The sequence below is a fragment of the Daucus carota genome, chromosome 7, assembly GCF_001625215.2.
Source record: "Daucus carota subsp. sativus chromosome 7, DH1 v3.0, whole genome shotgun sequence".
NCBI lineage: Eukaryota > Viridiplantae > Streptophyta > Magnoliopsida > Apiales > Apiaceae > Daucus > Daucus carota.
In genome coordinates, this window is record NC_030387.2 from 3479046 (window position 1) to 3492555 (window position 13510).

At 33.4% G+C, this 13510-nt stretch overlaps 1 protein-coding gene across 1 annotated transcript; it reads left to right on the forward strand.

Annotated features, from left to right (window-relative positions):
• Positions 1 to 1416: 1416 nt before the first annotated feature.
• Positions 1417 to 10631, forward strand: LOC108196803 (chaperone protein dnaJ 15). Its single transcript, XM_017364240.2, has 11 exons — positions 1417 to 1773; positions 2481 to 2604; positions 5010 to 5092; positions 5165 to 5276; positions 5352 to 5456; positions 5628 to 5678; positions 8193 to 8282; positions 8377 to 8485; positions 8580 to 8728; positions 8816 to 8869; positions 10012 to 10631. The coding sequence occupies exons 1-11, from the start codon at positions 1646 to 1648 to the stop codon at positions 10252 to 10254; spliced, it is 1248 nt and encodes a 415-aa protein (XP_017219729.1). The 5' UTR covers positions 1417 to 1645; the 3' UTR covers positions 10255 to 10631.
• Positions 10632 to 13510: the final 2879 nt, after the last annotated feature.

A 13510-nucleotide genomic window follows, 5' to 3' on the forward strand; every position in this document is an offset into this window, starting at 1 on the left:
ATATATATATATATATATATATATATATATATATCTTTTAATTTTTATTTGCAAATACACTTCCTAATCTAATTAACATTTTCATTTCTTTATACCTTCGAAGCCAAGTTATATGATTTCCAACTAAAGTGCGTGCTTCTAGACCTAGAAAATGGTGTAGCACAACTTTGCCACAAAGATATCCCTCCGTCCCACTCATTTGCATATAGTTTTCTTTTTTGGATGTCCCGTCATTTGTATACATTCTCAAAATAGTAATTTTTTATAATATAAAACAATATAAAACACTATTACACCCCCTACTTTTTTCCACTATTTTCATTCTATAATAATAAAAATACTATTACACCCACTACTTTCGCCCACTATCTCAATTTTATTATTAAAAATAAATAAGTTCCACCACTTTACCTATTTTCCATCTAATTTTACTCATTTTTGATTGGGACGGAGGGAGTAGTCACTTTCCACCTACATCTCACATCTATTCTCAAAAACCCTAGATTCTTATCTCTCTGTCTCTAACCACCTCTTTATAGCCTCCTCATCTTCTTCAGCTCTCAAGGGTTGCTCACTCTTTCCAAAATAGAAGAGTGATCTTGGATGATATTTTATAGCCTCCTCATCTTCTTCAGCTCTCAAGGGTTGCTCACTCTTTCCAAAATAGAAGAGTGATCTTGGATGATATGCCGGTGGACTGAGATTGCCGCTATACGGAGCCTTTAAGTCATCTGATGGCTGAGAACGTTTGTGCGCGGCACCATCATCGTGGACTCCACCACCACCGCTGGTTCAAATTGGGGCAGGATGTGACAGTGTGTGGGTGATTCAATTAGCGAATTGACTCAATAAATAAGGCATCTATTTGTCAGTGTTTGCGCAAGTGTTTTATGTACAATATAAATGAGAAAGAGGATTATAAAAGTTGCTTTTGAGTTTGATTTCTAGTTTGTTGTTTTTGTTGCTTTATATGTTGCAATGTTGATATTGAAATCGTTTCCGTAGGAATGTTTTTCTACCTTTGTTTGCAATTTATTGTATAAATAAATGTAATTTGCAATTTATTTTCCTAAAATTTCATTTCTGGTTGCATAAGGTTGCTAGTGATTGCAGAAGTAACCACCGTATTTTTGAAATATTTTCAGGATTATAGTATTTTTGCAATTCTTTTAAAAAGTTACAGTTTTTTTTAAAATTTGATTATTTATAAAAAAAACCTATAAGAAATGCTTTGTACCGCAGCAATATCTTTTTAAACAAATATGTGAAAAAAAAAATTGGCACAGTTCAATATTTTTAACGTACCAACTCTAAATAAAATTCCAAATTTAAATTTAAATTTTACTCAACACTGCAAAATAAACAAATACATAAAATAATAGTATATATTCTCTATTTCTGTTAATAGAATATGTGAAACGGAGGCCAAGTTGTGCGCTCAAGTACACATAGATTTCCTTTTGTCCACTCTGAAAAGTTTGAATACATCTTCAAGCTCTCTGATACAACTCAAATTCATTTATTTTTTCAAATAAAATTAATTAGATTAGGCTTCTTATACTATAAATTCTTTTGTTGAATAGCTCAACCTTCGTGAAATTAATCCCCTGATCCCTGAATATACACACAGAGAAGCAAGAGATTCATGGGAAGCACAAAGACTGTGGGGCCCTCAGGGCCGGTGCCGCGGCGTGACCCGTACGAGGTTTTGAACTTGTCCAAACAAGCTTCTGATCAAGACATCAAAACTGCTTATAGAAAGCTTGCTTTGAAGTAATCTTTTTTCTTTTCTTTATTTTTTTTTAATTTTTAAACTCAACTATCATCTGTTATATTTGTAAAGTTTTGGGCTTTATTTTTTGTTGTATCTTTGTGTGGAATTTTAAGATTTTGTGTTGGTGATTAGTTGAGTATGTGGACTTCATTTTATAAAGAATTTTCATTTATTGATTATACTGGCATGTGCAATGGGTTGATTTGATTAAAGATTATTTTTCGAGAAGTTATTGTTGTGTTTGCTAGAATTGAATGAATCAAAGGATTTCAATTCGATAATAACTATTAATTTATTGGTTGTGCAGGTGAATCTTGGTCATATCAGATTATATTATGAGAATAACTGTAGGATTTTGTGCTGCTAGAATAGAAAGAAGTGAAGAACTTTAATTCGATGACAATTGTTGCTTTATTGGTTTTGTGTATAAAATGGGTAGATTAAAATCGCGGGCATTGATTGCTGGTCTGAAAATTAACCGCGGATATTAAAATTTGGAAGCGATTTTGGCGGACTTAATATCCACATAGTTTAAATGTTGTTTCATTGCTAGTAATAATAATCCTTTAGTGAATTTGGCCATTGCTCCGAAATTTTCCTATGAAATTTGTAGCAACTGTTGAAGATATTGAAATTTTTTTAAGAAAATCTGATAACGCCTAGGACATGCTAGTAATGAGGTTTCTTTTTTGTTGTTGTTGTATAGGTATCATCCTGACAAGAATGTCAATAATCCTGAAGCTTCTGAACTTTTTAAGGAGGTTGCCTATTCTTATAGTATTTTATCTGATCCTGAAAAAAGAAGGCAATATGACAATGCTGGATTTGAGGTAGTTCTCTTTAAAGAGTAACCCCGTTTGCAAATTAATTCGAGCTTAGAAGAACTTGGTCCTACTAATTCTATTTTTTTTCCTATGCATTATCAATGTTTTTCATTATATGCTCATCCATGATTTAACTTTAACCTACCACAACAAGTTTGTGGCAGAAGAATATGATGGATTGTTGTAATAAGACAACATATAGACTGTCATGGGAGGTGAAAAAGTTTTTTTTAGGTTGTAGATTAGTAAAATGATTTCTAGAGTTAAGTTGTTATAGGCAGTTTTCTTACTAGTGGGAGGTGAAAAAGGTTTTTTTAGGTTGTAGATTAGTAAAATGATTTCTAGAGTTAAGTTGTTATAGGCAGTTTTCTTACTAGAAACGTGATATTTTCGCAAGAGGATGACAATCACATGGCGTACAAGATAAATGAAGATCACAAGAGCATATATAAGACTATAACATGCTCTATATATGAGACCAAATGTAAATGCTTAATATGTACCTACAAGTAAACTATACAGAGCAGCTTATAACGGTATACACAAGTAATTTAAGTTTCTATTTTCTTTCATTTGTGCATGATATCCTTAATTCCCCTTAATACCAAATTAGTGGTTGTTTTATATATGACTCATAACCAGAACTGTTGATTGATGCTTGGTGATTCAGAATAGATTAAATATGTTTTGCTTGTTTTGAGTTTGACCAATTAAAAATCATATAAAGCACATTTAACATTTGGTATATAATCAAAGATTTCAAATCTGTAATTGAAAAAGAAATCTGATTCATTTTAAGAAAGTACACCAAAAGGAGACGTCTGAGTTTGCCAAATGTTTAGGAGTTCCTTTACCACATCTTTACTGGAACCATATCCTCTAGTTGAATTCTTAACGATCACATTTAAGAGTCCATCCCTTTTTATAAGAGCAGTATTACTATTTATAAGGTTGCAATAATTGTAATTTTCTCAACACAACAGTCTCGAGGTGAGTCGGTGTATATTGGAGTCCTTGACTAGTTCTCCTCTAGTCGCATAACAAATATGCTTTTACATGTATGATTACAGTATATATAAAATATAATGAGTAATACTTAAACATGGGACGACGCAACAAATTTGTACTTCAAGTTAACATGTTGAATCCAACACTACATAATCAATCATTAATTCTAAACTCAGTGCTATGCAAAACAAATGACACGAATAAAATGGAATGAAATGTTGTCATCGAGACTCAGTTGCCTCACAATCACTACTCGTAAGCTCCAAATCTTCATTTTCTTTTGACTAAATAAAGAAAAAAGATGTTGGAGGTCTATAGAGGTATAAACTCGGGATAGCTTTAGGATGCCAAATTAGAACCAAAAGCAGATCATTTTTATCTATTTTCTTGGTGGGTCATCATATGAATGGCAGTTGCATACTTCTAAGCACTTTGTTTTCTTACTCTTACTCTCACTCTCACTCTCATTCTATATTCATATTTATCTTCAGTGTCATATAAATAAGATATTTTTACTTCTTTAACCACATCTGTCTAGGTTTTGGTTGCTTTAGACGCTTAAGTAGGAACACAAATGCCTTTGCGTGTCTTCATATTTCTATATCATTATAGGAATTTCCTCACGTTATCACGTGGTTATGTGAAGTGCTTATTCAATATACTTTTATACCTGTTGTCTGCTTTACGAAAGTTTAATGTTTCTAATGGGATAAAGAGTTACACTGGAAGTGGTGTTCTTGTTCTATTTAGACTAATATTATTCACGGTTCTTGCTTGTACCTTTGGTCTGTTATATGTATTTCGGAAATAGGTGTGAACTGGAAATTATACTGCATCTTTTTTAGCAACAATATTTAGAAAGATCTTCCTATCATACATTACTAATAGACGAGCATTGTGTTCTAATATTAATTGATCTTCCTGTATTGCATTGTATATATGTTAATTGTTGAAGTATATATGATCCTGTTAGGCCTCCCTTTAAAATTAATTGATATCCCTGTATTGCATTGTTTAAGGTTTTAGATGAGTTGATTACTTAACATGGTATTTTGATTTTTGATTGAGGGGAAGTATTGAATAATATATTATCCTGGTATGGCCTCCCTCTTAAGACCTTAAACTTTGAATGATTTGGTTACTTAACAATATATAACTTTCTCATGGCACAAAATAATTTTTTTTCATATATAAAAATTCTGTGTCTTAGGACTTGCCAACATATAACTTTCTCATGGCACAAAATGATTTGTTCATGTATAGATAATTCTGTGTTTAGGTATTTAAGGTTCCTCCTTCTGTATAATGGTGGTGTGTTAATATTCTATTGTGGTTTCTAAATTACATTGTACCAACAATGTTATTATTTTACTCATCTATGACTTCTCAATTTTTTAAAAAAGGCTATCGATGCTGAAGGCGTGGATATGGAAATTGATTTATCTAATCTGGGAACTGTCAATACTATGTTTGCTGCATTATTCAGGTATCTTACTTTGCAGTGTTTATTATTATCTCAAAAGGGAATACCTTACCCAGTCACTGCATATATATACAGCAAGCTGGGTGTTCCTATTAAAACCACCATTTCTGCTAATGTTCTTGAAGAAGCATTAAATGGAACTGTTACAATCAGACCCCTTCCGCTGGGATCATCAGTTAGTGGAAAGGTATACATTTGCTTTAGCCTGTATAGATTGCTCTTCAGATTTCTTTTCTACTGAAAATTGTAAGTTGTGGGCCAGGTAGAAAAGCAATGTGCCCACTTTTTTGGTGTTACTATAAATGAGGAACAAGCTGAGGCAGGAATTGTAGTCAGGGTCACTTCTGCTGCACAAAGCAAATTTAAGGTATAATGACATTCATAATGATTTTATCATTCTTCGAAAAGATTACTTAAGCCCCTCCCCCACTCGATGCATCTGAAGAAAATACAGTGATCATGGCGTGTTATAAATGTATGTGTGTGGTGCTAACTGACTGATTGGCATGTGAACATTTATATGAGTGTGCTTTTGCAGCTTCTTTACTTTGAACAAGATGCCACTGGAGGTTACGGGTTGGCTCTGCAGGTATGTAATAAACAGTTGCTATTTTGCCAAATAATGTTATTATGTGATAATTTCTAGTCCGCCTTTAACATACCTCGAGGTTCGAGTGTTCTTGAAATTTTTTTTTTAAAGAAATGCTTGCGACATTTTTGCTGATATTCTGAGTTTGTTGATCATCATATCGAGGCTTATTGTTTGGCTACTTGTATGTACAGCAGTGTTTGTGCGTATTTTGTATTGTTGTGCTGATTTGCAAACTTTAGCATAATTATTTATAGATTGAGTGCTTCTAGTATCTCTTCTGGATAATGTCTGTTCAATTTGGCTTATCGACTTAAAAAAAAAGTTTACCAAAAAACACAAGACATATATATTATTATGAATTGATATATTTAATAAATTTGAGGACTGATTTGTGACTTTAACTATTCTCTGAAGAGATAGGTTTTCTACCCCCTGTTCAAACCCTAAAATTTAATTTTTTCTACGTTATACGTACCTTACTAAGTCCCATCAAAATTATGTTTGATTATGGGTGGGAGCCAGGAGCTACCATGGGTGTTGGCCCTGGGTGCCACTAATTTGAAGAAAATGGCCCAAAATACCATTGCCGGAGAAGATGATCCCGACCTACCACTTTGCAATCCAAAACGCTAGATCGTGTGACGTTTATCCTCTTTTCCTTCTTAACGCTACACGATTAGCATTTTGAGACCCTAAACACTATTTCATGCAGCGTTTTACTTCTAAAACGCCAGATAGTGTTACGTTTTGTAGTGATTTTAAGCCATAAACGCAACACGATCTAGCGTTTTCTTCCAAAAATCGAAATGCTGGATTGTCTGGCGTTAATAAATGGTATTTTGGGTCATTTCCCCCAACTCTGCTATTTTGGGCATTACTTGTGTGTTTTGTGGCATATGGGGCCTCTTCTCAGCTACCATGGGGGCCAAAAGTATATTTGAGTGCCTATATACTTTTTGGTTGCAGAACATAGTAGAGACATTATGAGGACATGACAATGTGCTTTATTGAAGCTAGAGATTGTACCAAACTGTTTTAGTACAGTTAGATTAAGTTATATAGTATGTATGGGTCAATGTATAATAAAAAAGGAGATTATTATTTATCAAACAGACCACAACCTACAAACGGTTATTACTCAAAAAACAAACATTTTTTGAAAGAAGAAATATTCCATTTAGCCCACGCATAGCGGGCAAAAATACTAGTGTGAATAATGCAGACTAGGTAGATATGTTAAAATTGTTGTATGGGCAATGACAGGAAAAGAAACATACTTTGTGGAGGAACAAACAATCCTGACGATGTATCATAACATGCTGTTCTGCTGGCTTAAGTATGGAGTAACCAAATGGTTGCAGGCCTTCAGTGTAAAAAAGGTACCAATCTAGGAAGCATGAGTGCGGGTGCGTGATACGGAGATACGGGAATTCGGCAAAATCAAAAATATGGGAATACGGGTGTGGGGGGATACGGCAAATATCAAAAATATTATGTGTGTGTGTGTGTGTGTGTGTGTGTGTGTGTGTGTCTACAAGTATACCTGAGTGCAGAGATCTACAACTTATATAAATACACGAGCAGATATATATACCACTCATACACACACACAGATATATTATATTGTTTATGTCGACTAATTAACCTTTTTTAATTGTGTAAATTAAAGTTTTTTTTTAAAAAAAGTTGCTGGAAATTACGAAAATTGTCATTCTGACTTATCCCCGCACCCCCATTTACGTATCCCCGTCTCTGACGTCACCGATACGCCATGTGGCGTATTCCGTATGCATTCGGCCGCACCCCGCCACACCCCCGCACTGCGAAGTATACCATACGCAGTTCTTCACTCAGGTGAAGTATCTGTGCTTTCTAGGTACCAATGTTTTGGATCTCAGATAGAGCTTGTTGAAGTTGCAATATTTTGTCTTCTTTCTATGAGTAACTCGATGTTGAATGCTGACATTAAACTTTAGCCAGACAACTTTGAATTTGGTGCTACAAGATCAGTGTGACTGGTGCTTGAAACTTAAACTGTGGATCAATGTCAATGTAATTTGTAGAAAAGTTTTATTAATTTTGGGAACACAGATCCTTAATAACACTTGCCAACATTTTAACTGTGTCACACTCACATTATTTATTTACTTGTGCTCTGGTAATGTGATGTTAGGATGCTAAAGTATATTAGTAAGTATTAAACTATTAATACTTAGTTGTACTGATGATTGTATATAACTATATATAGTATCTACTTCTCAAAAAGATTAAATATATCACATCAATCTAATATTTGTAAATTTTATCACTAGTAAATTTTGAGATAATAGTGTTAATATATATAGATTTTTTTTTGGTCACAAATATTTATAGTTGTTTAAATATTTGTAAATTTGGTAGAATCCAAGAGTCTTCTAACAAATTATTTTTGGTCACATTGAGTATGTCCCTTTTCCTTGGTTTATAGTTTATACTCCCATCCACAGTATTTTCTATTCTACGTCCATACAGGAAGATAGTGAAAAGGCCGGCAAAGTGACATCTGTGGGGATGTACTTCTTACATTTTCAAGTATACAGGATGGATTCAACTGTTAATGCGGTATATTAATTACAGTGCCATTTTCCATTTTAATCTCTGAAAGACCTGAATCATACAACTTATCATCTTTATGGCTTCATATATGGTGGTGCAGTTGGCAATGGCCAAGGACCCTGAAGCTGCCTTTTTTAAAAGGTTGGAAGGGCTACAACCTTGTGAGGTCTCAGAACTAAAAGCTGGGACCCACGTGTTTGCAGTATATGGTTTGGAATTCAGCCTTCTTGTTTTATGGTTCTATCTTCTAAGAAGCCTGCCTACAGTGATAGATTAAATTAACTATGCAACATATATATGCAGGAGATAACTTCTTTAAAACTGCTTCCTACACAATTGAAGCTCTATGCGCAAAATCATATGAGGATACTACTGATAAGCTCAAAGATATTGAAGCTCAGATCTTAAGGAAGAGGACTGAGCTTCGCCAGTTTGAGACCGAGTACAGAAAGGTAACAACCTATAGTTTTTCCCTGCTAGTGGTTTATGTTCTGCGACATAAGCTTGTTGATGATCCATCCCTGATTTACATATTGTAGGCATTAGCACATTTCCAAGAAGTGACCAACAGATATAGCCAGGAGAAGCAAACTGTAAGTCTCTGTCCATAGTTGCTGTAATCTTTTTTGGCCCTTATACTTGAACAAGAATAAAGATGCAACAGGATAATTGCAAATAAGAGCATCTCCAACCACGTAAAACCCTTAGCTAAAGATTATTAGTACATACTATAAATAAAAAATATAGAGATTATGTGAAAAAAACTCAACTCCAATGGTACATTCCCCCTTCATAAATATAGGCCCTGGTTGGAAGTTAGAGGTTTTGGACAAAATTAGAGGTTTGAGTCTTGAGGTGTTTTAGAGGGTTTGACCACTAGAACCGGTAATATTAATGTTTGGTGGTTAGCGGATTGAAATAGAGGTTTGGATCCAAAAAGCTAATTTTGAAAAAGCTATTTTGAGGAGCTTTTTGGGTTAGAGGTTTTGGTTTGTGTCAGATTAAGCTGATCAATCAGCTATTTACCAAACAGTTTTACGAGAAACTATTAATTAATCCGCTAGTCAAAACATCTACTTCAATCAGCTAGTCAAACATCTAATTCAATCTGCTAACAGCTAACCGCAAATTCTCAAACAGGGCCAAAGTCACCCTTGATGTTGGCTATATTTGTCAAACCTCTACAGGCCTATAAGAAGTCTGTAAGAAGATTCCACTTCATTTAGAACCGTATTGAAGTGATATATTGTATTTATAACGAATTTAAATTTTAGTAACATACTATGTTTAAAATATAGCCAACTATTGTAGCCAATACCATCGAAGCACAATATCTTACAGGTTCAACAAATTTTACATAATGTTCTAGAGGTTCAATTTAGCCAACCTTGTTGGAGATGCTCCAAGTAGTTCATATAAAGATAGCTGTTGCTTCTTACTATCTTGAAAATATCTTTGTTGTAGCAAAGTTGTGCTGTCTACTATATATAGAATTGACTTCCACTTTTGCTTTGTTCTGTTAACGGATTATAGTTGTTGGCCTGTCTGTTATGCTTTGCTCATATATAAGGTTATTTAATTGCGAAGTTGCCTTAATGTCTTGTTCTGTCATAAGCATCTGTATATGTGAGCGTGTCCTAAAGTTTTCCTTTAATTATGCCAGACTTGGGTAGCCCGAGTTTACAAGTAATATTTCTCCAAAATGGATATGATTATTGGTTCATTTGCAATACAGGTTGACGAGCTGTTAAAACAACGAGACAGCGTACATTCTTCATTCACAGTAAGTAAGCTGACCATCCAAACTAGCGGGGATACGTCCAGTGTTAGCAATGGAAATAGTAGCAAAATACCTTCTGAAGATGGTAAAGCGGACAGCCCTGGGGAAGATGGTAGCTCCGATGGGAAAGATAAGTCTGCTAAGAAGAGGTGGCTAAATTTTAACTTGAAAGGTTCAGCAGATAAAAGAAGTGCTTGAAATGATCTGGTTGTTAATAGTCGGTGTATCAATTATTTAGAAGGATGAAACTCCATTCAGTTTTTCTGCTCATATTCTCGGGTTTTTGGTTTTTGCTGCCAGCAAACGCTCAGCTTGTGTTCAGTATTATTTGTTTACCCTTTTGGGGTTGCCCCAGGCTTGCCTTCCTCCTTTCCCTTTCCTTTCCCTTTCTTAGAGCAAGTTCAATGGTGAGCTAAAAATAAGTGTAGCTATTGCTATAATATAGCACCAAAAAGTGGTTTTTGGTGCTAAAATAATATCACATTTCCAATGGTTGGTGCTATATCTTGTGCCAAATGAATATATGTGCATTCATGTACTTGAATATGTTGAGATATAAATCTATTTTTTATTCATTTCCCTTCACTTTTTTACTTTTTGATGAGGTGGCAATTATAGCTATTGCTATAGTTTGTGCTAAATATAGCACCAACTATAGCAATATGCTATTTTAGCACCAAGTTTAACACATCATTGGAGTTGAAATTTTTTGATTTTGAGCTATAATATAGATATAGCACAAGATATAGCTCACCATTGGATTTGCTCTTAGATGTGAAGCTCATCATTTCTCACAGGTTTTTTCTTCCTGTGGATCTTGTCCTTGTTTCCAAGATTTATACGATAGATAGAATACAATTGATTAATGTTAATATCTATATATCTGAATATATTTTTTTTGGCAGATGTAAGAGAAAATTCCCTCTTCCTTGATATCAAGGAATTTTCGTTTGCTATTTTGCTGATCGTTTTATATCTGAATATAATTCTGGAGCTCATTTTTAACTAAGCAAATTAATAAAATAGTACTTTTATCAGTTTATTTCCACCCAAGCTAGCTTTAAATTCTGTTTAATCAAGGGCTCGTATATATTTATCCGTTCTGCTAACGTGTATTATATATTTCATTCTCTTTCAGTAGATTATTATAGTTTGATTGTTAATTCTCTTTGAGCATTTTATTTAATTGCCACTGTCCAGGTGTTGAATCTCCTCTACGGCTTTGAAACAAAGAGGCACACAAAAGAAGAGCTGCTTTAGTTAATTTTTTAGCCTACCATATAAAGCTCTAATAAAAGAATAGGCTACTAATTCTGACAAACAAAGATTGTGAAAATCTTTCTATTTTATAAAAGATTTTTCTGGTCGGAGAGTAATGTCAATTGCTTCCTGATAAAGTCGTCGGTTGAAAAGGAAATGCTTGAGAAAACCAACATGCTTGATAAGAGAATGAGATTATTATATCCTTTTGTGGTTAACTATTTTAAAAAACTTAGCAGAGAAACTATTTTTAGAAAATATACATAATATAAATTCCAATCATGTCATATAAACTAATTCGCGATGTTGGGATGTTTTGCAAATCATGATTCCGATGTTTCGTAAATTATCCTCCGAAACTAGTTGTGATGGGATGTTTTGTAAATTCGACACGCAAGCGAATTCGGAACCCGTAACAATAAAAAATAATTAAATGTGTGTTTTATCGCATACTATAATGAATTTAATAAATTATTACGTCTTCATTTAAATGCTTCCAGTAACTTTTTAGATGAAAATAAAGAATTAAAACAAGTTAAATAATTTTTGTTAAAGAACATTGTAAGATGTGTGAATTGAAGTATTAAATCTCAGTGTCACTTGGAATACATGTAGGGACTTGGTGAGTCACACCCACCATGTTTGAAGTTAATCTTAAAATGCCTAAAATGAACATATATATTTTTAAAAAGCAGATCACAACTAATTCCTCTGAGTTTAGGAACTAGTTTTCACCTTAAAATATTATTTCTTTTTAAGTGATGTTTATGGAAAGAAGAAAGGTGATTAGAAAGTTAATGGAGCTAGCTTGCATTATGTTCGCTAATTAAGCATTGGTGGTTTGATTTACTTGTTTGATAAGCACAAAGCTGGTGGGTCTTGGTTGCGGATTCGGGAGATCTTAAAATGATAATGTGGCCGGGCATCACCTCAATCAAATAATTAACAAACTAATTACATGATTAAGTTCTCCTGAAAAGTGAGTCAAATTGGTTTTATATTGGGTGGTGGAAGTTGAAAACAATTACTAACACTCAAAACCCCACTTAATTGCTGATTAATTTATGATTATCTTTCAATCAAATCTTCGGCTTTGTCTCGTCCAATATATTCTGCTTGCAACATATTTTCAGGTCAAATTTTGGAATTATTGCCTTTTGCTCTACAGACGTGCATATTTAAACAATTGACTAATAAATAATTCTGATAAGAAAGGTTCGCTTGAGTTCGTTACGATAAGAGATCCGATTGAAGTTCGAGTTCTAATTATTGAGAGATTCTTTTCTCACATAAATCGTGTATTTAATATAAATTTGTTTAAACCTCTAACTTATTTCTTCTCACATAAAATGATTATTTAATATAAAATATAAAAACTCTCCCCAATCTCGGCCTGAAAAGATAGCCATATAGATATCGTTTGAGCAAACTTAAAAATATGACTTTTTTTAAAAAAAATAAAAAATAAAGTAGATTAGAAGTTAGAAGTAAATAAGTTAATAAAATGTTTGGAAAAAAAATAAAAAATTTTTAAGAAAAGTTTCTCAATTTCTTCTTAAAAATCATTTTACTTATTTATAAAAACAGGTCGTAAAAAGCAGAAACTAGATGGGCGCATAATATTTCTTGTGTTCATATTTATTTTGCCATGGAATGTTCAAGTAACACAGACAAATTAGATTAAGAAAACTTTGATTGTACGTTAACGTATGTAGCGTGTATCAAACTTTCTCATCTATGGGAAGTAAATTTAAGCAGATTAATTATTAGTTAGATCTTATAGTGGGGCCTTAATTAACACAAATCTAGGGCATGGGACCTGAACAATGATCATGAAATATATCAATGTCGTCGTCTGAAACAGTGGGAGACTTGCTGGATGCACATTCACGTGTTCACTTCCTTTCAACAATGAATTGATTTTGCGAGTCTATCTGTTAAAATGTTTCTGCTGTGCCCGAATTACATTCATTAATCGATCTGTTCGGCGGGGGAGATCGAGGTCGTCAGTGAAACCAGAATTCCGAACTAGTCGGAACGTTATTAAGACCGAAATAATCTTGATCTATTTTTTTCAGTTGTTATTGAAATCTGTCTGAGTAGTCTAGAAAAGATTTTCATGCATTTTTTCTTGTTTTTGACAAAATGTAAAGTATTTACATGTGTAGTAAATAAAATTATATTTTTTTTATTT

Excerpts from the sequence above, each read along its gene's own strand:
- LOC108196803 (XM_017364240.2), top strand. The coding sequence starts at position 1,646 with ATGGGAAGCACAAAGACTGTGGGGCCCTCAGGGCCGGTGCCGCGGCGT. Across the intron at positions 5,679-8,192 it reads GTTACGGGTTGGCTCTGCAG|GAAGATAGTGAAAAGGCCGG; the intron begins GTATGTAATAAA and ends ACGTCCATACAG. Across the intron at positions 8,486-8,579 it reads CCACGTGTTTGCAGTATATG|GAGATAACTTCTTTAAAACT; the intron begins GTTTGGAATTCA and ends ATATATATGCAG.